General features: G+C 47.9%; 2 protein-coding genes across 3 annotated transcripts in view; one reads left to right on the top strand and one right to left on the bottom strand.

The window, feature by feature from the left end:
- LOC114043379 (GAS2-like protein 2) overlaps positions 1 to 19,586 on the top strand; it is a 53,554-nt gene extending 33,968 nt beyond the window's left edge. The window contains exons 8-12 of the mRNA XM_027862481.1: positions 9,706 to 9,947; positions 10,510 to 10,617; positions 14,776 to 14,872; positions 15,401 to 15,653; positions 16,395 to 19,586. Of these exons, the coding sequence (XP_027718282.1) occupies positions 9,706 to 9,947; positions 10,510 to 10,617; positions 14,776 to 14,872; positions 15,401 to 15,653; positions 16,395 to 17,940 (2,246 nt within the window). The 3' untranslated portion in view covers positions 17,941 to 19,586. The remainder of the gene's footprint in view (positions 1 to 9,705; positions 9,948 to 10,509; positions 10,618 to 14,775; positions 14,873 to 15,400; positions 15,654 to 16,394) is intronic.
- A 120-nt stretch (positions 19,587 to 19,706) lies between these two features.
- The window catches only part of LOC114043377 (ras-like protein family member 10B), a 12,764-nt gene continuing 9,151 nt past the window's right edge, over positions 19,707 to 23,319 (bottom strand). For both annotated transcript variants that reach the window (XM_027862480.1, XM_027862479.1), the window contains exon 4: positions 19,707 to 22,550. In XM_027862480.1, the coding sequence (XP_027718281.1) occupies positions 22,280 to 22,550 (271 nt within the window). In that variant the 3' untranslated portion in view covers positions 19,707 to 22,279. The remainder of the gene's footprint in view (positions 22,551 to 23,319) is intronic.

Here is a 23,319-nt window from a genome sequence, read left to right as displayed (position 1 = left end):
TTCCTTCTCCAATTGAACTCTCATCTTATAAGAATTATTTCTTACATTCATAGATTCTATCATGACACTCCACTCTTTTCTTTAATCTTGGAAGGCGGGATGAGGTACTCTTTCCCTTCCCTCAACTACCCCCTCCCCCATTCTCTTTGGCTCAAACACCAAGTGATGAAAAATGAAAGGGATACGAGCATCTGTTGCCTGTCTGGGTTCGGTTAATCTGGGATGAAACGTTTGCTCTGAACAATCTTCAAGTAGGGTAATTGAGAGGTGTCTTGAGAGTATGGTTGCCATGGTGACAGCCCTCTAACCCAAGTTATTATAGGAAATAGAACTGTGTGTGTCAAGGAGGGCCCTGTTCACTTCTTCCCCATTGCCCTCCTGCCCCACTCACCGTTACCCCGCTTGTCCATTCTTGAGCTATTTCTGTGCCACTTGGGGAATTCCTCCCCACGCTCCTTACTCTACTTTAGGCATGTCCCCTGTCCCATACTGGAGAGCAGGAGTGACAAGGACTTCCCTCATCCCTGCATCTCTTGATTTCATCACCACAGCTACTATTGGGTCACAAAGAATGGAGTTAGAACCTCCCCCTCCCAAGAGCCTTAGACCAGGAAGGGCCTCCTTTATTTGGGTGCCTGGAAAGCCCATGCCCCAGGGTCCTCTTAGTTCCCTTCCTCTCCCTCCTTCCCATCGTTTTCCTACCTACCATGCTCTCCCTATCCCTCCAAATTGTGCCCCTTTTTCTCCTCCTGGAAGGAAAATGTTCCCAAGTGAAGGAGAATGTGAGAACCTGAATAAGAACAGGACACAAGCCCAGCCTAATTGGTGGCCAAACAAAAGTGTGGAGCTTAAGGGAAAAGGGGAAAGATCTCTGGTGACATGCCTAGTCTTCCAACAGGCTTACCTGTGGAGTGAGTGATCTGTGTGCTGTCCTCTCTTTCAGGAAGCTCGAAGGCTGAGGTAAGACAGACGGACAGACAGACACATCCACACACACACACACACACACACACACACACGGAATCCCTGTCCTAGGGCAACCCCATCTGTTATTTCCAACAGAAACTAAGGGAAACAATTACGGAAAAACCAACAAGTATGTGGGGGAGGCACATATATAGAGTTTCCCTAAAGTCAGCACAGTTTTAAACTATTAAAGCTTAAAACTGCACAAAAGACTTTTGAAACACCCTGTATATACCTTCTCATATATGCTGATTGGATGAGTGGTGTGAAACAACAGATATAAATAATAGAATGTAAGCTCCCTGAGGGCATGGAGGAAAGAAACGGTCTGTTTGGGGCACAGTTTTGGACCCAAGGGGATAGGGACTATATGTCTTTGTGACCCCAGCACCTAGTAGAGTCCCTGGTACAAAGTAGGTGCTTAATAAATGTGTTTTTGGGTTGGAAACAACTGGGCAGATGATAGATGAGAGAGAGAGAGAGAGAGACATATATACATGCAAACACATATTTATGTGAAATATTATCATATTAAAGGTATAGGAGGAGGAACAAGGCAGAGGGAGAAAAGCCACCTCCTCTTTTTCTGTCTTCGTTTGCCTCTTATGACCAAAACGTCCAGAAATAGTTTCTATTCTTCCCTCCATCCTGATTTCCTTCTTGGGCTCTGTGCTGTCTAATGGTTTTTCCCTCCCCTCCCCTTCCTCTGTTTCTCTCTTGTTGCTGGGCCTTCTTTCCTTCTTTGGACTCTTCCTCCACATCCATTTCTTCTCCATGCACTTTTCAAGTTGTGAGGGCCCCAAAGTAAATGAGCATCAATTTAGCATTGTTGCCCCCAATTAGGCAAAGATGTTCAATATGCAAAAACCAAGGAAGATAGTGATCATCACCAGACATGAGATTCTTCAGTTTAAAGATTTATTAATGAAGCAAGAATCTATTATTTTTGAAGTTCCGTCAGCTCCAGTAGGAATGCATTCACACATTCACCCAAACTTACCCAGACAATTGATCATTTAGTCATTCAGTCACACATGCATGCACAACCAATGGTTAGTAGACAGGTAAGCTCCCCTAAGAGATCCAAGTTCTCCCTGCTTGGTGTTGCAAAGCCTTCTATTAGTGGAATAGACAATGGCTGTCTTTGAGGCACTGCCCTGGAACTTTGGAGATAGTTCTTCCATGGGGACTGTCAATACTGAGACACTTTCCAACTGACTCTGGCAATGGCCTGGATTGCTTTGACCACACACATAAGGTGGAAGCACAACGAGCTAGGAGTTTTGAAAGAGACAAGATGGAGAGAAAAATGGCAATTGAGGATGCTGCAGAAACCATGACTAATTCCTACAGCTTGCCTTCACCTGCACTGGTGGAAAACTTCGGGAATATGTTCCTTCTTCCTCCTCATTCTGACAGCTACTGTGATTCCAAGAGGACAATTCAAGACTTTGCAGGTGACAAATTCCTTCACTCTTGTCTTGCTAGGAGGAGCCAGAGGCATGCAGAGCCCATGATGGGCTTTCCCGTTCATCTAAGCAGCAATATTGCATTTCAAAAAGCCCAGCCTGGTCCTTAGGCACTGCTGGACTGCTGGTAGTCATCCCATGGATGGCTAGTGTCCATCCAAGCATCATGATGAGTGAGAGTTATCTCTCTCTCTTCCATCCCAGTGCCTGTGATGGTGAAAATTAAACAGGCAGACCTTCTGATTTCATGTTCTCACTCAGGAGGGTGAAGAGATCAAAAACAGATTCTATTTGGAGATGGGAAATGGTGGGAAATGTTGTGCTCCATGATGCCTGTATCTAATGCTTGATTTTTATCATACTTTTTTACTAATTTAATTAATTAAACTTTTTCTTTTAACTGCAAACTTGAGGCTGAGGAATTTTGTCAACCAATGCCAGGAATTAAGAGGAAACCTGGATTTTTCAGTGAAGTTAAGATACATGAGCCAATCAATGAGTGTAGAGTCTTGGAGTGTGCCCCTCCCCAGTGAATTTGTGGGATGCAACCTTTTACTGCAGAATGCTCCCATAAGCCCATTTCATGGGATCCTTTCTATTCAGAAAGTTCTATTTGGCATTGGCTCAAAGATCCCTTTGATTAACTCCAGTGCTTTCTCTCTTCTGTTAAGTTGTCACTAAGCCTGGGACAATCCCCAGCTTTTGTCTCCTCCTCCTCCTTGTGATGTTCTTTTTCTTTATTGTCTCAGACCTCCATCTGAGGCAGTCTCAAGCTGGGTGGAGTCCTTGCCTACGGTTGTTCTCAGCGGGTGTTCTTTCTGTGGTCACCAGCCTTTTATCCATTTCTTGGCAACTCAGTAACTTGGTGATTTTCACAGAAAATTTTCACACAGGCAACATAACAGACACAACATATTCCCACAGTCGCTGAATTTCTGCGTAGTATTTCATTTTCCAGACGGAACTAAGAACATTCCCATGGTCTCCATGTTTCTTCCGACTTCCGTAGAAATGAATCAGATCCATAATTCCTCTCATGGTTGCTTCCTTATTCCGTTAATAAAATTAGCTAGTTCAGTTATGTATTTAATCTATGCCTCTAAGGATTGGGGCGGGGGGGGGGGGGGGGGGTGGTGTAGCATCATGGAAAAAGCCATAGGACCTGAGTTCAAATCCTGGCTCTTCTGTGAACCAGCAGTTGTTCTACCTGCCTGACCCTCAGTTTCCTCATCTGTAAAAATGAAGGGTATTGGACGACTCTGAGGTTCCTTCCAATTCTAAATATATAAGCCTATCAACCCATCTCTGTCTGATACAAATCACAACTCCTTTACCACATAGTAAATCATTCAAAGGACCTTTGGTTTCAGAGACAGGGTTTTTTTTTTTTCTTACACAGGATAGATCACAATCCATCCACATTCTCTAACCCTGTGTGACTGTTGTCCATAAACTCTCACAACTCCTCTAAAATTGGTCTAGCCAACGTGATGGGGGGCCTTCCTTTAGGATGCAGGACGTTATGTGAGCACTAAAGGGGCACATGGACTTGCCCATCACTCACACCTCTTCTTACTGATGATGAACCTTTCTGGTCTTAGTGAGGCTGGTCGTGAGATAACAGATCTACAGTCTATTGCCAGGCCGGTCACTCAAACCCTTCCTGCTGGTAATACCCAATAATGATTGGGAGCTCCTTACAGGCAGGGACTGTCTTTTGACTTTCTTTGTCTCCCTAGCACTTAGCATAATGCCTCCTATGTCCTAGGCATTTAGTCAATGCTTATTGACTAACAGCTCTCCGTTGTTCCCTTGGTGATGCTAATTTATATGTAATAGGTTGACTCACCCATGAGGTCCCATTAGAAGCTGCATATAGAATACAGAAAATAAAAGCCCACAGAGCTAAGAAAGTCAGCAGAAGTAAAAAAAAAATTATATATATATATATATATATATATATATATAGCAGAAACAGAAAATAATAGCAGCTGCTTTGAGCTGAGCCCATTTGAGACTTAGCAGTTGATATGGGGAGCTAATCTGAATGGAGGAAGACTGTGATAGTGGGAGCTGATTGGAGATAGCAGAATTCCCTGCTGTTTGAAACACTAACTGGGGATAGGTGTTTCTCTCCAGCACCATTACCTGCTTGAGAGAGGGAAGGCTTATCTACCTTGCCCTTCACTGACCTCCATGGTTCAGGAGGGGGAAAACATCTCACAGTCCAGAGGGTTAACCTGATGAGCATTGCAGATGCAGAACTGATTTTCTTTGAAAGAGTATAATGCTACCCCAGCACCAAGTCAAGGGAGAAGACTAGGGAAGCTCTGCATATTCCAGGCTTAAGGTTGCTGTTTACTTTAAAAAAAAAAAAAAAACAACTTAATTCTACACCAACAACAGAATGGAGAAGCTGAGAAAGAGAAACAATAGGGCCTGGCAGGTGACAAAGGATACAGACTGTTCCCCAAAGAAACAAAGACATCTGGGGCTCTAGTCCAGAGACATAAACCCAGACACATGAGTTTTTCTGCTCATGTTATGTTTCTGTAAGTTTGTGCTCTCTCCTATGAACGCTACATACCTTGCTGGTAGAGGGTGAACAGGTTTATGGAAAAACTTATGATTATTATAGCTTTGCCTCCTATTTGTAAATGTTTCCTAATTAAAAGTTAATGGTGTCATCTTGGGTGATTTGTTTAAATGGGAAGCACACCAGTGGGGATAGTTGTGAGTAGTCAAAATATGTCTCCCTCAATACCAAGGCTACCCCCTAGGACTCTGAGAGTTGCAGCAATATGCCACCCTTTTGAAGAATCACCCTAACCAACCATCATGGGTATAGCTGCAGTGAGTAAACTAGTCCCATTCTAGAAAGAAAGAGTCTAGAGAAAGCTGGGAGTCACTTGTACTACCCAAGTGGAATAGACAGACCACTGGTGATTCTCACATTGGGAATATTGGGTTCAGTACCTACTTATCCTCTACTTTCCCAGAGCCTGAAGCCCTGGAAGTATCAGGCAGATGTTGAGAGAGTCCTGCTCAGCATAGACCTTTATATAGACCTGCTATATATTCACAGGAAGCAGGGTAGGAGAGTCAGGGAAGGGTTAATCCTCCCCAAAGTGTATGGGTCCTGAGTTGGGTCTGGAAGGACGAACACATGCAATCTGAATAGGCAGAAAGGAGAAGGGAATTCGGCAGGAGGGAGAGAGTCTAGTTGTTTGTTTGTTTTTTTAAATCAGACAGACTTGGTGAAGAGTGACCAACTGAGAGAGACAGAGACAAATAGCCAGGCAGAGACAGACAGAGACAGACAAATAGCTAGCCGGTCAGAGAGGCAAAAAGATGAAGAGACGATATGTTACCTACAGAAATCTTCTCAGACCCTGCTTCACCCCTTGAGTTTCTCCCGTTTCCAACCTCTCCCCCTCTCTCTTCATGCCAGGCCTTTCTACCACAAGTCAGAAAAAAAAAATCACAACAATCTACCAGATGAAATTTACTTACATGTATCTCAGTAGAGGGGGTGAGTGTCCTAGGTCTCATTCTCTTCTCTCTGTACCCCAATCCAGGGAGCAAGGCCAGTCAGAGCCTGCCAGTGGCTACCCTGAAGGGGTTAATAGGGAGTGTTTGTAGCAGCCCCTGTCACCTAGGAGAGGAGAGAGCTCCGAGGCAAAGCCCAGCAGGAATGATCCAGCCACCTTGGGTAGTATTGGGGGGTGGGTGGGGGGGGAGAGAAGGAGGGTTAAATTGACCAGGGCAGCTCCTAGGGGAGGAAAGAAGGCCAAACCCCCCCCCCCAACCTGTCCCTTTGCGGTGATAGCGGGTCCTCAGGATGGCCTCAGCAGCCAGAAGAGTGAGGTAGTTACCAGTTAACTAAGTGGGAAAGGGAGGGATAGAGGGAAGGTTCAGGAAGGAATTCAGGAATCCAGTAGGCTGGGGGGGAGGTGGAGTTGGAACTCGTTTTGCCATAGAGATGGATCCTGAAGAGTGAGCAGAATGGGGAGAATGAACTTCTGAGGGGGTGGGTAGAGAGCGAGAGATAGATTAGAGAGGCCAGGATCAGCATAGAAGCAGCTCAGAAGGAAATCTCCCAGCTTGGTCAGCCTGAGTCACAGCACCCAGGGATCGCCCGGTTGAAGGAACCAAGGGAAGGGAAAAGACCCCAGGCTTGGCTTAATAGATCAGGAACCAAGGGAGAGGAAGCAGCATTGGGTCTGACCCATAGGTCAAGACTTGGAAGATGAGTGGAAGGTCACTCGCCAGCAGCCCCTCCAGGTCCCAGCCCAGTGGCAGGACAATGCCTGGACTCCCAGATCCTCCAATCCGCAGCATTCGACCCTTTAAGTCCAGTGAGCAGTACCTGGAGGCGATGAAAGAGGACCTAGCCGACTGGCTTAGGAATCTCTACGAGCTGGATATTGACACGGCCAACTTCCTGGAGACTCTGGAGACTGGCCAGCTGTTGTGCCAACATGCCAATGCAGTCACTCAAGCTGCCCAGAACTTCCTGGCCCAATCTCCAGCTTTGGCCCAGAAAATTTGGCTGCCCAGGTCTGGGGTTTGCTGCAATGGGGCAGCCCAGCCACGTACCTTCCAGGCTCGGGACAATGTCTCCAACTTCATCCATTGGTGCCGGAAGGAGATGGGCATCAAAGGTAAATACCTCTTCAGAACCCACCCTGAGACAAAATTTCTTTGGGGGCCAAAGTAGGATAGTGGGAAGAGCATGGGGCTGGTACCTGGGAGACCTGGGTTCTAGCTCAGCCAGAGGAAACTAGGTGCCATAGTGAGTAGAGTACTAAACTTGTTAGAAAGAACTAACTTACCAGTTTTTTTCTTTTTAACAAGAGCTGAACTTGTCAGGAAGAGTTCAAATCTTACCTCAAACAATTACTAGGCAAGTCACTTAATTTCTCACAACCTCAGTTTCCTCATCTATAAAATGGGAATAATAATACTCTACCCTATCTACCTCAGTGGTTGAGGTGTGAAAAGCCCCTTGCAAAGCTCAAAGTGGTATACAGATGTCAGTATTATGTAAAGAGCCCCAGACTGGTAGCTGAGAGGCTTGGTTTCTAGTAATTAACTAGCTATATGACCATTGGGAAGGTAGTTCATCTCTCTGGGCCTTAGTTCCTTTATCTCATAGGAAGCAATTAAAAAAAAAAAACCATTGAAATGATTGCAAGGTCTCTGCCCTACCTTGCACCCACTGAATGTCACTGCCTCTTTCAAAGGTGTTAGATGTTATGAACTCCTCACAGTCAACATAGCCGAACCCCAGGAGGTCAGGCTCCAAAGCAGATTATCTCCAAAGACTTAAGCCATTGCTGCTCCATCAGCTCCGGAAAAACCCAAACAGAGCAAGCCAAAGCAGGCTGCAATCTAAGGGTCCTCATTCTTCTCTTGGGGCTCTGTCAGTGTGAAATAACAATAAATCACCCATATCTAATACCCATGTCCCTCTTCCTCATACCCTTGATGCCATTTCAAAAGTGGGGGGAAAGAAAGGAAGCAACTGTTTCCTGTAAGGCCCCTGAGGGCAGGAACTGTCCTTAGTTTCCTGGTTGTAACCTTGGTGCTTAGCAGCGTCTCATACGTCCATCTGTCTGTCTGTTTCTATTCATTTATCTGCCCGTCTGTCTGTCTCTGTCTATTTATGAATTTACCTATCTGCCTATCTGTCTATCTAGCCTGCCTATCTATCCATCTCTATTTGTTTATCCCTATTTCTATCTCTATTTCTATTTATTTACATATTAACTATTTGTTTATTCATTAATTTATCTGTTCATCTTTATATTTACTTTTTCATCCATCCATTTGTTAATCTATTTATTTACTTATTTGTTTATTCATGTATTTCTTTTTTTTTCTTGTTTTTTTTTTGTTTGTTTTGTTTTTAGGCAGTTGGGGTTAAGTGACTTGCCCAGGGTCACACAGCTAGTAAGTGTCAAGTGTTTGGTCTGAGGCCAGATTTGAACTCAGGTCCTCCTGACTTCAGGGCCGGTGCTCTATCCACTGCACCACCTAGCTGCCCCTCATGTATTTATTTCAAGAGATGCTGGATCTGTGATTTCATGGAAGTTGTGGTACTGTGGAAAGAGCACAGAGGACCTGGTTCAAATCCTGCCCCTGATGCTTATTACCTGTGAAACCTTATGCAAGGCACTTATCTCCCTGGGCCTCAGTTTCCACATCTGCAAAATTAAGGGGTTGGACCAGATGATCTCTGAGGCTTCTTCCCATTCTGCATCTCTGATTCTATCATTTACCTATTATCTGGGGGTACTGAAAGTTTAAGTGACTTTCCGAGGGTCACACAGCCAGTATGTGTCAGAGAGCTTGAATCTAAGCCTTCCCGACTGATGGCCAACTTTCCATCCACTATATCTTGGTGTCTTACACTTAGAAGACGCTTAACAGCATCTTCTAGGTGCTGTTAAAAGGATGCTAACAGCAAACAGTCATTTGTTAAATTAAATTGAAAAAAATTGAGAATGTGAAAAGCTGGGATGAAGAGGGTACCATGAGAGGTTAACCCTTTTCTTGATATAGCCCTATAGCCAATCATTTAGGCAATCTGCTACTTCTTAACAAACCCCATCCTTTTCTGTCAAGTGTAACTCATTTTATCTAGTCCTCTGCCTTCAGGCTGAACTGAATATTGTGCTCCTAGGGGCTTTTTTCAGATGGGTGTGGGTTGGGGGGGGTGAACATATATTACACCATTATGAGGAACTCCCAGTGTAGAAACCTCTTTCACTGATGCAGATATAATACATCTGAAATTTACAGTCTTAGGGAGTTGCCTATGGCACTTTCTAAGGCTACATAGTCTGTCCATGTTTACAACAGCCAGAATAGGTCAGGGGCAAGACTTGGAACCAGATTTTCCTGACTCCAAGGCCAGGACTCCATCCTAGGCTCTGTTCCCTCCCACCCAGGAGATAACATGACCCAAATGTTCAATGACCAGAGGTCTCTTGAACTTTGAAACAGGTCTCAGTTTCCCCAGCTGTAAAAATAGATCTCCAAGATAAAGATGTAAAGGTGACCTCCCAAGTCTCCCCCGACTCTGATATTCTAGGAATCTAAGATCCCATTTGTCTTGCTGAGCCCTAACCCTCCCTTGAGAGCCTGACAATGGGGTCACCGCAGGAATTTCCCCTTTTCCCAGACGGGCTACTCTTCCAAGAAGGGAAGGGAAAAGGAGGATGAAGCTAGTCACTCCTATTCTCTCTTCCTCTCCGGCCTACAGAGGTGCTGATGTTTGAGACAGAGGACCTGGTGCTTAGGAAGAACGAAAAGCATGTGGTCTTGTGCCTGCTGGAGCTGGGACGGCGAGCCTGGAGGTTTGGGGTAGCAGCTCCCACCCTAGTACATCTGGAGGAGGAGATTGAGGAGGAACTTCGGCAGGAGCTGGCCCTGCCCCCACCTGATCCTCCTCCACCAGCTCCCCCTGCCCGCCAAGCCTGCCATTTCAAAAACTTGGACCAAATGGTGAGGGATTCAGGGAAGGAGGAAGGGATAACGGCATACATCCCTCAATCCTTCCTGCCCAGTCACCCCGTCTCCTCTATCACATGACTACTGTGGGGGGAGGTGCCAAGCTCCAGAGCTGAGACAGCTCTTGGGGTGACTGATCTCTCCAGCTTCCCAGAACCAGAAAGGCAGGGGCTCTGGGATCTAGTCACTAATTCTGTCACTAACTTGCTGTGTGAGTGTGACCTCAGGCAAATCATTTCCCCTCCCTAAACTCTATCTGTGAAAATGAAAGTTTTCTAAAATCCCCTAGAAATTTTACCCTCTAATTTATCCTGATCCTCCTGGAGTACTTGGTAATGAGTGCTCTCCCCTCCCTCCTGCTCCCAGTTTAGGTCCCAACTGATCTCTTAAGTAAGCCTACCAGAGAGACCTAGCAACACTCCGAAGTTCTTGCCCTCCTTTTCAGCCCTGCATGTGTGTGAGAGAAAGAATGGGATGGAGATCAAGTTTAGAGAAGCGGTCCTAATGGGGAACACAGAGAGTCCTGCAGGAGCTCACCTGCTGTCTTTCGTTGCAGGTGCAGAACCTGGTGAGTCGCTGTACCTGCCCCGTGCAGTTCTCCATGATCAAAGTGTCTGAAGGAAAATACCGAGTAGGGGATTCCAACACTCTCATCTTTGTCAGGGTGAGTTCCTGACTGAAGGCAGGTGGGAGATGGGGTGGGGGGTGGCCTCAAAACCTCCCTCTGTTTCCCCTGGTGAGGAGACTTCCTCAGCCAAGATTGGAAGGTGCTTTAGCACAGACTCTCACCACTTCTCCTGGACTGAGGTGGGAAGGGGTAGGGATGAGAGGGAGTCCCCTGAGGTAGAGAATATGGCTAAAAGGTCATCCTTTTAGATTGCTGGGGAGTGAGGCAACTGGGGGCAGGTAATATAGCTACACTAAGGAGAAGAGGAGTCACTTTCCCCAGTATCTTGTGGGGGAGGGTTGAGTAATATTTCTGCTAGCGAGTCAGGAGCTTCTTGGATAATTCCTGAAGACTCCTGACCTAATTGAGAGGGGTGTGAAGGTCCTCCAACCATGTGGCAGCTGCATCAAGGTGCCCGTAGGAGGAGTGTTAGCCAACCCTGCCCACCTGGACAGAAGCTGAGCTTAGAGATACAGGGACAATGGTACTGACTTCCCACAGTGCCCTCCTCCAATCCACCTTCATGCCCAAGGCAGAGAAGGGAAAGATCCATGTGGTAATAGGTGAGCCTGGAAACATGCTTCCTGATGGGATAGATAGATAGATAGACAGATATAGATATAGATATAGATATATAAAGATATATGTAGATACATACACACATACATACAAATATATGTACATATATACATATGTGTAAATATGTCTATATATGTATTTATGTAATGTGTGTGTTTACGGAACATGACCCCTACACACCCTGAGCCCAAGGACAAAGTTGGAAGGGCAGATACACCAACAGGAATAATTCCCAACATACTCTTTGTGTGTGCATGTGTGTGCGCGCGTGAGCCCAAGTGGCAAAGACACAAGGGTCCCTTTGTAGTGATGAAGAGATATGTCGATGATCAGGGGTCTGGGCCACAATTCATATTACACGTGAGGGTACAAGGTCAAGGCAATGTTGTATTGTGAATGAACACTGGGTTTGTAGACAGTGGTATTGTGTTCAAATCCTGAATATTTCCTAGCTGTAAAACCTTGGAAAAATCACTTTACCATTCAGAGCCTCAGTTTCCTAATCTGTAAAATGAGGGGGATGGTCTCTGAAGTCCTTTCTAATTCTAAATGTGTCGATGAGAGAATTGAGGCCCAGAAGGGGCTCATGACATTGCCCAAGGTCACTAGTCAATGTCAGTCTGGCCTCGAGTCCAGGGCTCCCCCTGGACTCCAAGGCCATCGTCCTTTACCTTTACCCCATCCTCCCTAGGCCTGGGGTTAGGGAAGGAGTCACAAGTGAGGGTGGTAGCAGCTGTCCCAGGGCTCCCAAGAACACTAGGTGGAGGAAAGCTAGGGACCAGTGATTCCTTTCTGCTGTGTTTTCTCATTTAACATTCAAAAAGCACTTACAAAGTGCCTACTATGCGTTAGGAATTGTACTAGGCAAAGGTGAAACAAAGAGACAAATGAAACAACCCTTACCCTCAAGGAGCTTACACTCTACTGGGGGTGGGGGGCAAGACAGCACTTACGCAGAGAAACAAATACAAAGTATATGCATAACAAATACCGTGTGGGTGGAACCCTAACAACTCGGGGAGGAGAGCATTAGGAAAGGCATCATTGGAGGTGGGACTTGAAGTAGATACTAGGGGCTTCCCTAGTACGAGAGGCAGGGATGAGAAGAGAAGGGAGAGCAGCACTGGCATCGGAGCCAGCCTGTGCAAAGGCATTGAGACCAGAGGAAGATTGTCATGAATGAGGAACACGGAAGTGGGTCAGTTAAGGCAGGACCTGGAGGGCTTGGTGAGCGATATGGAACCAGCCTGGAAATACAGGTTGCAGTGAGATTGTGAAGGGCTTTAAATGTTAGACAGAGGAGCTTGTAGTTTATCCTAGAGGCAACAAGGAGTCACTGAACATTTTTAGAGCCAGGGAGTACCACAGTCAGAATGGTGTTTTAGGAATATCAATTTGGCAGCTATGTGGAGGATGGACTGGAGAGGCGAGGGGCTGGATATGGAAAGAGAGGCCAGGCAAGAAGTGATAAGAGCCTGAATTTGGGTGGTTGTGGCATGAGTGGAAAAAAGAGAGCGGATACAAGGTGGTGTAAAAGGCAAAGCTGACAAGATTTGGCAACTGATTGACTGTGGGGTTGAGGGAGACTTCGAAGAATTACAGAAGATGACTCAGAGTATTGACCTGGGTGGCTGCAATGATGGTGGAATCCTCGGCAGAAATAGGGAGGTAGGAAGGAGGAGAAAGGAGGAAAAGTTTCCCTTCATAAGGGCTGAGCAATAATCAGCTTTACAAAGTTCAAGTACGCCTTTTACCACAGGCTGAAAGGCAGACCACCAGAGAGGGCTTTCCCTTCTTGAGGTTTTATTTTATTTTATTTTATTTTATTTTTGGTGAGGCAATTGGGGTTAAGTGACTTGCTCAGGGTCACACAGCTAGTGAGTATTATGTGTCTGAGTCCTCATTTGAACTCAGGTCCTCCTGACTCCAAGGTCGGTGCTCTATCCACTGTGCCACCTAGCTGCTCCTTCCCTTCTTGAGTCTTGACACAAGCAGCTGTAACATTTTGAAATCATAAGTGCCATTTATATAGCATTTACAAATCGATTTTATGTTCATCATCTCATATTCTAATACCTTGGTGAGGTAGATCCTATGGGTATTATCACTCTCATCTTACAGGTAAGAAAACTGAGACTCAGAGAGGTCAGGTGACTTGTAAGCAAAGTCATAAGGCTTGTCAAGATATGGGATTTGAAGTCAAGTTCAGCATTCTTTCATTGAATCAAATTGCCCTTTCATGAGAGCCAGAGAGAGATGTTGGACAAATTCATTATCAAGTTTAAGCAGAGAGTGGGAAATCAAGGGTGGAATTTACAATACCTACCACTACATGAAATGTTGAAAAATGGCTGTTGACCTCGAGAATGGGTATATCCATGGGAATCTACCCAACAGAGCCTACAGAAGAAGGAGGGAGTCCTTGAACTGTATTTACTGATCCCTTGCAGATAAGAGTATTCTTTCACAAATCCATCTTGTAATATGCATCCATAGCTAATGTGGAAATACGTTTTGCAAGAAATATATGAGGGTGTGTATGTCTTCCAATCCACTGGGGGCAGAGGACTCTGGGAATATGTATATGTATATGGAGTATAATATTTCTCGCCTTCTCAGGGGGTAGGGAAAAGAGTGGAGGGAGGGAGAAATTCGGATTTTAAAATAAAAATAAATTTTAAAACAAGACTGGTATGTATACATGAGATGCAAGCTGGGAGGTCACATGTGTTGGGATGTCCCTTAACATGATGTACTCCATGGTAGCACAGCTCAAGGCAATGCCCCAAGTCAAGTTTGGGTGGGCAGTGGTGCTCTTATCTGGAGCAGCCAGGTGACCCAGTAGAGGGAGTACTAAATCTGAAATCAGGAAGACCTGAATTCAAATCCAGCCTTATACACTTATTACCTGTGTAGCTTAAATCACTTAGCCCCTGTCTCAGTTTCTTTATTTATAGATGAGGAAACTGTAAGTAGTATAATAGCACCTACTCTCCAGGATTGTTGTGATGATAGAATGAGATACGATATTTATAAAGTGCAAACTTTAAAGAGCTATGTAAATAGTTGGTGGCGGTGGTCAATCGTTCTATGTCTGACTCTTTGTGACCCTCTCTGGGGTTTTCTTGGCAGAAATACTGGAGTGATTTCCTTCTCCAGCTCATTTTACAGATGAGGAAACTGAGGCAAACAGGGTTAAGTGACTTGCCCAGCGTCACAAAGCACTAATAGTGTCCTAGGTCACATTTGAACTCAGGTCTTCCTGACTCCAGACCTGCTGCTCTATCCACTGCACCATCTAGCTGCCCATATAAATGGTAGATATTATTATTTATTGCTCTTTTCCCGCCTAAAGCATTATATCACAAATATGTGTTGAAATAAATGTCTATTGAAAGAAAGACATACAGAAACATGTGATGCAAGCTGGGAGGCCACACCTGTTGGGATGTTCCTGAGCATGAGCCCAGGTAGTCTGTGGTAGCACGGTGTTAAGGCAAAGCCCTGATCCAAATCTTGCTGGGGCACTGGTCCCCTCATCCCTCTCTCCTCTAACCTCACCTTTATCCCTGGCAGATCTTGCGAAATCATGTGATGGTCCGCGTAGGGGGTGGCTGGGACACACTAGGCCATTACCTGGATAAACACGACCCCTGCCGATGTACCTCTCTCTGTGAGTCTCTTTCGGCCACTGAGGTCACTTCTACACCTATGCTCATCCTCTATGTAACACGATGTAAGGGATAGGGGAGGGGAAGGGATAGAGTCCTGGGACAGGAAGCAGGACTAATACCCAAGTATTGAGGAAGGACTCGGGGCTAATAGCCCCTTTCCCGAGAAAAAGAGAGACTGGCTTCTAGAGAACTGCAGGGCGGAGGTCTGGCTGGGAGTCATTGTCTCAGGTGGTTGAGAGTCCAGAAGACACACCAAAAGTAAGTGGGAAGCTGGGAGAGGGAGTGATTGAAATGCCAAGAGTCACCACCAGGTGGCACCTAAACACTTGGCTAGATGAAATGATGGTGCTTCTATCTGGTAGGGAGAAGAGAGGGTCCAGCACTTTCTTTGGGTCTCTATAGCGTGGGAAGTGGGATAGGGAATAGAAGGGAGATGATGGGGGGGGGGTTGGACAATATCAGCAGATGCTGAGTCCTCTTTTTCTCCTTCTCTGCTTCCCCACTCCTGGGGGGGATTATTTTGGCAGCTCACAAGATGGGCAGCCTCCAGAAGCCACAGATTCCCCCAGTACAGCATGAGGTGAGAGTACAAGGGGGTTCTACACAACCTCAGCCCATTCTGACCGTCAGCCGCTCCCAGAGTCCTCTGCCCCCAGTGGATTGGAAGACATACACACCCCCAGGCCGTAAGCTGAGACCTCCCACCTCCTGCTCCCCAAGACCTCACGATAGGTGGGGGGCAGGTGGGGGGTCTCCAGGAGAGACAGCTGCACCTCAGAGGTATGGAGGGGAAACAGGAAATATTCCTTTCTCCCTTGGCACCCCCCCCCCCCATTCTCAGGACAACTCCCTAATTCTCCCCAGTCTCCTTTTCACCTCCTTCCCATTTCTCTCTACACCCCAATCTTGGACACTTGATTTTTTGCCTTTTCTCTGACACCCCTTCCCCTCCCCTGCCTCATCATCATTGAACAGGAAATGTTAGAGTTACATGAGACTCTTAGAAGTCATCTAATCCAGCTTCCTCAACTTGAAGATGAGGTGTTGACTGACTCAAGTTATCGGTAGAGTCAGGCTTAGATTCCAGGTCTGACCTAGCGCTGTTGGCTAACGCTCAACTCATTCAACTTCCTTGGGAAGAGTCAGAAAGCCAGACCTGACTAGTCTTCTAATTCTTTCCCTTCCCAATGGGGAAAGTAATGGAAGTGAGGGGGTGTGAGAATATTGAGCCTAGAGAAGTGGAAGGAGAGACAACTATCATATTCACATCAAAGGGAGAAGGCGGTTATTTTAAGGGGTGGAGATTAGCCAATTTCTATCCAACGAGCGACAAAACATGATGAAATCAGAGCTGAATAGATTTTGCTGGATCTTTCTCATCAGTGAGCAAGGATGAGAGGGTGAGGGTCCCTCTTTCTCCAGAATAAGAGAAGTCTTTTGGGGGTTGAGGAGAAGTCATCTTCTCCAGAGGCAGGAGGTTGGATGAAACTATGCCACTCGAACCCCCTGACTCTATTGCAGGATCCGGGAAAGATCAGCCACCCCATCCCGTCAACTGTCACCAGCTGGAGATGTATCCCCCAAACCCCAGTCCTCACTCACACGGACTGGACGGGATTTGCAGCGGGTTCCTTTAGGACAATGGAAAGGCAGATACTCACCTGAGGCTCCCAGGGGAGGAACCCCTACCCACTGGAGCCCTGGAGAGATGGGTACCCAAGGAAGCTTCGTCACTGATCCTATTCTTCAGAAGGTTTCAGCCCCTGAGATGGCTCCTAAAGAACCACTGGGAAGAGTTCGCTCTACCCTACCTGGTTCCTCCAATCTATCTAAGCCCTTTACCCTCAAACAATCCCTTCTGGGTATTGGGAAACCTTCCCAGGATCAGGCACAAAGAGTCATTGCCTCCCAACTTAAGGACCCTGGAGCTGTCCGATCTTCTTCCCCCATTAAAGGGGTCACCAAGATCCCCATCTGCTCAGCTCCCAGCCACCCACTAACACCAGGGGAGAGTCCCTCAGAATCTGGAAATGGTATCCCAGCTCCCACGACAGAAACAGGGAGAGACCCCACAACCATAACGGTCGGAGCTGGAGGAAGAAACACTCCTCAGTCTAGAAATGGAAGTCAGTCCCTGGAGGTGAGGTCAGGAGGCCAGGATCAGACACTGGGAACTGTGACAGAGGCTGGAAGAGACCATCCACCCAGGTACCAGCATGGAAGACAGACATTCACCACTCTACCCATTGACAAGGCCAAGGAACAGTCACTCTACCAGAACCTGGAAGATGAGATCTTGATCAATACCAAGGTGCTAGAGGCAAGAGGAGCCCACCCAGAACGGCATATTCCTCGAAGTGGTGTATATGTCCCCCACCCCGGGGCACTGTGGCCAGTACCTGGGGCTCTTTATGATAGTGTCATTCAAGAACTGACTCTAGAGCCCCCAGCCCTCCTCAAGGTGGACATGGGTGGCTGGGGGATGCCCATCATGCATACTCCTGAGCTAGACCCAGCCCAAAGCAAATGTGACTCAGAGGGAAAGAGGAACTTGGAAGAGAATGGGGTGGGGAGGAAGGCTGGTGCAGGGGTCAGAGGCACAAAAGTGAAAAGAGCACCAGCTCCAGGACAGCAGGGAGGCCAGTCCGGGGCTCCAGTCCCTGAGGCCAATGGCAATGAAGTATCTCAACCTATACCAACCTCAGACTTGGAAAAGTCCAAAGTACCCATAGGGAAAGGCAGGAGGATGTTGAAGAAGCCAGAGAGGATACCATCCATTTACAAGCTAAAGTTGAGACCCAAGATCCGACCTCGTCGAGACCATCGTCCAGAAAAGCGGCCCTCCCGGATTCCCACTCCCCTGGCCTACCGCCAGAGCCGAGCCAGGGTGCCTCCTACCTCCCCTAGATTGAGGGGTCGGGTAGGTAGTGCAGGAGATGGGAGTTCAGTGGATGAGGAAGAAATCTCCCCATCAGAGATTAGCACTACCCTGTCCACTGAAAGCCTGGGATCACAACCCGCTGGTCCATCTTGGCTCCCACAGGACGATGAGGAGTCTTGGGTCTGAAGTGGAATCCGAACGTGGTCCACCCCTCTGCTCAGTGTGTGGAGGTGGGGACAGGGAGGGACAAGGGTATGATATTGACGACTTTCAGATTTCTAACCCTTCCGCTGCACCCCACTCCACTCCCAGAAGGTGGGAGGTTTTCCTCCCTCCACATTTTGCCCCAGGGTTCCCGCTAAAGAGGCCAAAGCTGAAATATTGCTTCAGTCCATTCCGTTGTGCAGAGGACACAAGTCCTCCTCGTTTTCATACTCCATTTTGGAAGGTGGCAAGGGAAACTTCCAAACCACTCTACAACTTCATGTGACTCCCACTCCCTTCCTCCAACCAGGAGCCAATTCCTGACCTTCTTACCTTTAACTCCACAGACCTCTGGATCAAGCCTGAGTCTCCGCTCCCAATTAAATTATTAAAGCTACAAGTGTTTTTGGAGCAGGCTAATTCATATGTCCTTCTCTCTCTGAGTTTTGGGCTGATAACCAAGTATAGAGTCGTAACCAACAGGAGGCAAACTCCCAGCTTTGTCCCAGGACACTGACATGGGGAGTCATGTTTACTTCGTCACTTCTTGGTCTTCTGGAGACAGGGTGTAACCACCCTCCAGTCACCATCTTAGGGTATGGCACTGTTGAGGGCCTGCTTCCCCCTTCAACCTTTGACAAAGGCAAGGACAGAGACTCATTTCTGTCATACTTGAAATTTGCCAAAGACTTTTCTGGATTACAACTTTGTGAAATAAGTATCACAGATGAGCAAACTGAGGTTCATAAGAGTGAACTGACTTGTCTATGGTGACATAGTTAGTCGTGGAGCCAGGACTGGTACCCAAGTCTCCTAACTCAAAATTGGGTGCTCTTTGGAGTGTCCCACACTGCAGGAGGGGGGCTCAGGGACCTCACCCAAGAAGTGGTTGGACACGTCACAACCTTGGGAGGAGAAGAAGGTGAGAGTAAATGGGTAGGGGGATTTTTCTGTCTACCAAGAATTGAACATCTTCACAGCAGTTTAAGATCTGAATATTTAAAGAATTCAGCTCATAAAGTCACTCAGCTTATAAAAGAGGCTATGGGCTGGTCTTATAGGTGGGTCTGGGGAGATGGAGAAAGAATCAGAAGAAAAGTGCTTGACATAAACAGGATGGATCCAGGTTATACATCAGATTATCATAGGATTTAGACCTCAATGAGACTTTAAAGATAATCAAATCCAACTTGAAGAAACCCAAGGCCCAGAGAGGTTAAGTGATTTGCCCGAGGTTACACAGCTAGTAAGAAGCTGAGTTGGAATTTAAACCCAGGTCCTCTGGCTCTAAACCTGGTGTTCTTCCCTTTACATAGTACTGTTTTATAATAAGTCCCCCAGAGGAAGAGTGAAATGGGAAGGGGTAGACTGGTTTTGAAAACTAGGAGATCAGACATCCTTCTGGATGCCTTGGATGAAGTATATGGGTAGGGGATGTAGTTCAGATAGACTTCCATCCTATGGATCTCCTTCTCTGAAATTCTTACTAGCTATTCTGTATGCCCCTCTTTAAATACACTAACCTCGAATTTCTGTCCATTGGTTGAGCCCAAAGGGTTGGCACTGGTAGCTAGGTGGTCGTCTGTTCTTTGGAAAGGGTCTGGGCTCTGTCTCTTCACTCCTAGAAACCTTAGGACTCCAGGAATAAGCCCCTTCCCCCACCCCCACCCCTACCCCCACCTGTTCCAGTATCATCCTCCTACCAAAGATAGATCCAACTGACTCCTCAGTACAGAAACAAGGGAAAATAACTCCCTGATTTTTTTTTTAATCCGACTTCCCATAACAGCGCAACAAGCTTTACAGACACTTCCAGACCCTATGGCCGGAAACCCTGGAGAGGAGGAACAGAGACTGGAGGGAGGGTGAGGGGGGATCCAAAAATCCAAAGAAGCAAAAGAAGGCGCGGGAGAATCAGTCAGGTGATACATTCGGATAGCTTCCACCAAGGGGGTGTGTGGGGCGGGGAGGAACCAAAGGCCTTGGTCCCCCTGCCCACCTTTTCAGAGGATTCACACCCATCCAGGGAAGATACATTGGAGCTAGAATGTGACAGGGGCAGCCAAGATATCACTCTTCCTTCCCATCTCTGGTCCCCCTGAATGAGGGGCAGTGATATAAGGAAAGGAGGAGGTGAGGCATTCTCGTTCACCCTCCCAGCCACCTGAAGGGGTGGGGAAGGGGAGCCATCTCCTCTGTTTCAGAGGGAGGCTCAGAAAGGGAGAGCAACTTGTCTAAGATCACACAGCATGTCAAGGACTAGAATCCAGGAATCCTGGATTGCCCAGCATTGGGACTATTACAAATCTGTGTTATCTCTCTAGGGGAGACTGGGGGACCAGCTGGGGAAACAGAATACCACAGGCCCCTCCCAACACCCTAGATCCTAATGATAAACTCACCCATATCCCCAGGGTCCTTCCCAATCTCAACCCTATCTGCAAACCTCACCTTGGACCCAATCTATCTTGTCCTGCAAGCTGAGTTCTCAGGCAGAGTCGACTTAGACACCCCTGGAGAAATGCCATCCCACTGTTTTACCACTGAATACAGATCTGTGGGGTTTAGCTTATTACATGGTCTACCCCTTGGTAGGTGACACAGCATATATGTGGGGACACAGAATGACTTCTCTCTCCCTCTATCTGTGCCCCCCCAGCTCTGAGAGCCAGCATCCTAGCCCTTACATTATTATTAGCGTCATTTTCATCGTTATTATTGTTATTTCTAAAAAACTGACAGTGATGAGCTCCGGTGACAAGAGGTAGAAATCCGGCCAGGGAGCCGGCAAAAATGGGGAGAGGGCTGAGGCCGCAATGGGGAAAGAGGGCCAGCCAGAAGGAGGAGGGGAGCTCCCAAACAGACCTCCATCCCAAGGGGAGGTTGGGGACAAATCTAGGGAGGGGGGGAGGGATCCCCATGCTTATCTCAATTCCTAGTTTTGCTTGTCTGGGATTTGTAGGAGGAGCTAAGTAATCAGAGAGGCAAAGACAGCAGGGAGAAGCTGGGCAAATTGAGCCTGTGCCCAGGTGTCTGAGGGAGGCCTGCCCTGTTTGCCCTTTCCGTGTTGGGGAGGAGAGGAGGACACACTCTACCCCATGATTTGGCCTCCTGGGGGTGAGCCCAGCCACTCTGGGGAGGTTGTCCCATCCACCATCCATGCCCTGCAGGGGACTCAGATGTCCCAATTCTAAAAGGGCAAAAGGATGAAGAAATTGATGCCGTGGGAAACCTGATCTTGTTTTTGCCTTTTCTTTTTTTTGGTTCCAAACTGTCTATTAATTAAAAGTAAAATATTCAAACCAAAGGTTGATCTGGCTCTGGGGGTTGGAGGGTCAGGGAAGGGAGTACCTGAAGGTACCAGGCCATCAAGTTAAGGCTGGAAGGTAGGTGAGTTGTGTCTCTGGAGGCTGCTGGGTGGGAAAAGTCTACCTGGAGAGAGAAGGGAGGGGGCAGCTTCACTTTTGGAGGTTCTGCCCCCTTCCCCTCTTGCTGACCTGGGACTGCAGCCCCATGACCCTAGTCCCAGTGAGGCCATCGGTGTTTCTCTGCCCTTTTACCCCCTCTGGTGCTGTGCTGAACAGGCCTTTGGGATGACCACACAGACACACACAGACCTGAGGCAGGGAGATGGAAGAAGGAGAGCCCTATGGAAAAGGAGAGTTCAGGGGATTGGGGATGGACAGAAGGTAGACATCTACATAGAAGGAAAGAGGGACAGACAGACAGAAATGGAATGGGAAGACTTTGGACAGGGATGGATTCTCAAGATGTGACAGCCTTAGGCCAAGGTGGCATGGATTCACCAAGAGGCAGGGGTTCCCTCCAACCCTGAACCCCCAAACCCAGAGGGCAGCGGAATCGGGGAGGGGGAGTGTTTATAGGCTACATTGTGGAGTATGGCTGTCCTAGGAAGACAAATGTTAGGGTGGGGAGGGACTAAGGACTGGGGATCCCATAGAGGCAGTTATGAAACACTTCCCTTACCCCCTTGACTCACACCAGGGTAGGACAGAGTAGTTGGGGGTGGGGGGAGTGTAAGTGTGTTTGAGTGTTAGGATGCGCATCAGGCCTGTGCTGGGCTGCAGGTTCTAATCCCCTCCTCATCCCCATCAGCACCCCTTCCAGCTACCTCTGAGGACCCTCCCCCCACTCCCAACAGGGGCCCTGACCCTCAATCCTGTATTGGCCACTATAGCCAAATGCCCCACCCTGCCACCCTCGGCTGGCTCTGTTTCGCATCTCTGCCCCTGCCTCCCCCCCAGCCAGGGGCAGCAACCTTGGCGTGGCCCCCAGCCCCGAGGGCGGAGGGGGAGGGAGGTCACATGATGGTGCAACGGTTGCGGCGCAGGGCCCCCTGGAAGCGCAGGGCTGCGTGCACGTGTTTGCAGCGGGCGCAGCCCACACTCTTGAGCAGCTCGCTGAACAGCAGGAGGATGTGCCAGTTGTACTTGGCCGAACACTCCACGTAGCCACACTTCCACGTCTTCCGGACCAGGTGCGACACGTTCCAGCGCGGGATGACGCGGCCCCGCTGCAAGTCGCGCTTGTTTCCCACGATGATGATGGGCGTCTCCGAGGTGCCGATCACCCTGGGCGCCCCAGCGCGGGGTGGGAGACAAGGAGGGTAGGAAGGAAGGGGCAGAGCCCATGGCAGAGGGGAGTGGGAGCAGAGAAGGGCAGGCAAAACCGGCTTGGCCTAGTCTTCTCCACCCACGTTCCCCCACCCACTCCTCCTTTAAGGAGTCCCAACCACAGTCTGGGACACCCCTCCCCCTAAAAACAAAACAAAGCAGCCAGGAGGGGATAGGGATCAGGAAAGGGACGTCATGTGTAACCCTAGTGCCTTCTCTTCCTGTGCAATTCGGGGAGGCTCAGAGGCACCAGTCACCCATGGAAGCCTAGTCCTTTTTGTGTTGTTCCCAAACTGTCTAGAAATTTAAAAAGAAGAAAAGAAAAAACCAGGGCTGGTTGGGCTTGAAGATGAGGATTGGGGAAAGGGGTGACTGTCAAGGACTAGTTCACCAAGTTAGGACTGAAAGGTTAGGTTAGCTGGCCCCTGGAAGCCAGTGGCTGGGACAAATACCCTCAACCTCATGTGCCCTACCAAGAACCTTGGTACCGCCTACCATCCTCCCCTGTACTCAAAGGAGAGTGTATGGCATTGCTAGAAGAAGTCCTACTAGAGGGTCCTGCACTTTACAGCTATGGTCGGGGGGAGGAGAAGGCTCTGACTTTACCCTTCAAGGGAATACTTTAATGTATAAAAAGTCACCCCAGGGAATTGTTGGAACCTGGGATGGAAGGGTTCAGTGTGTGTGTGTGTGTGTGTGTGTGTGTGTGTGTGTGTGTGTGTGTGTG

This window comes from Vombatus ursinus, unplaced genomic scaffold, assembly GCF_900497805.2.
Source record: "Vombatus ursinus unplaced genomic scaffold, bare-nosed wombat genome assembly UNPS02014768.1, whole genome shotgun sequence".
NCBI classification, from domain to species: Eukaryota; Metazoa; Chordata; class Mammalia; order Diprotodontia; family Vombatidae; genus Vombatus; species Vombatus ursinus.
This window is presented reverse-complemented; position numbering and strand designations above follow the sequence as displayed.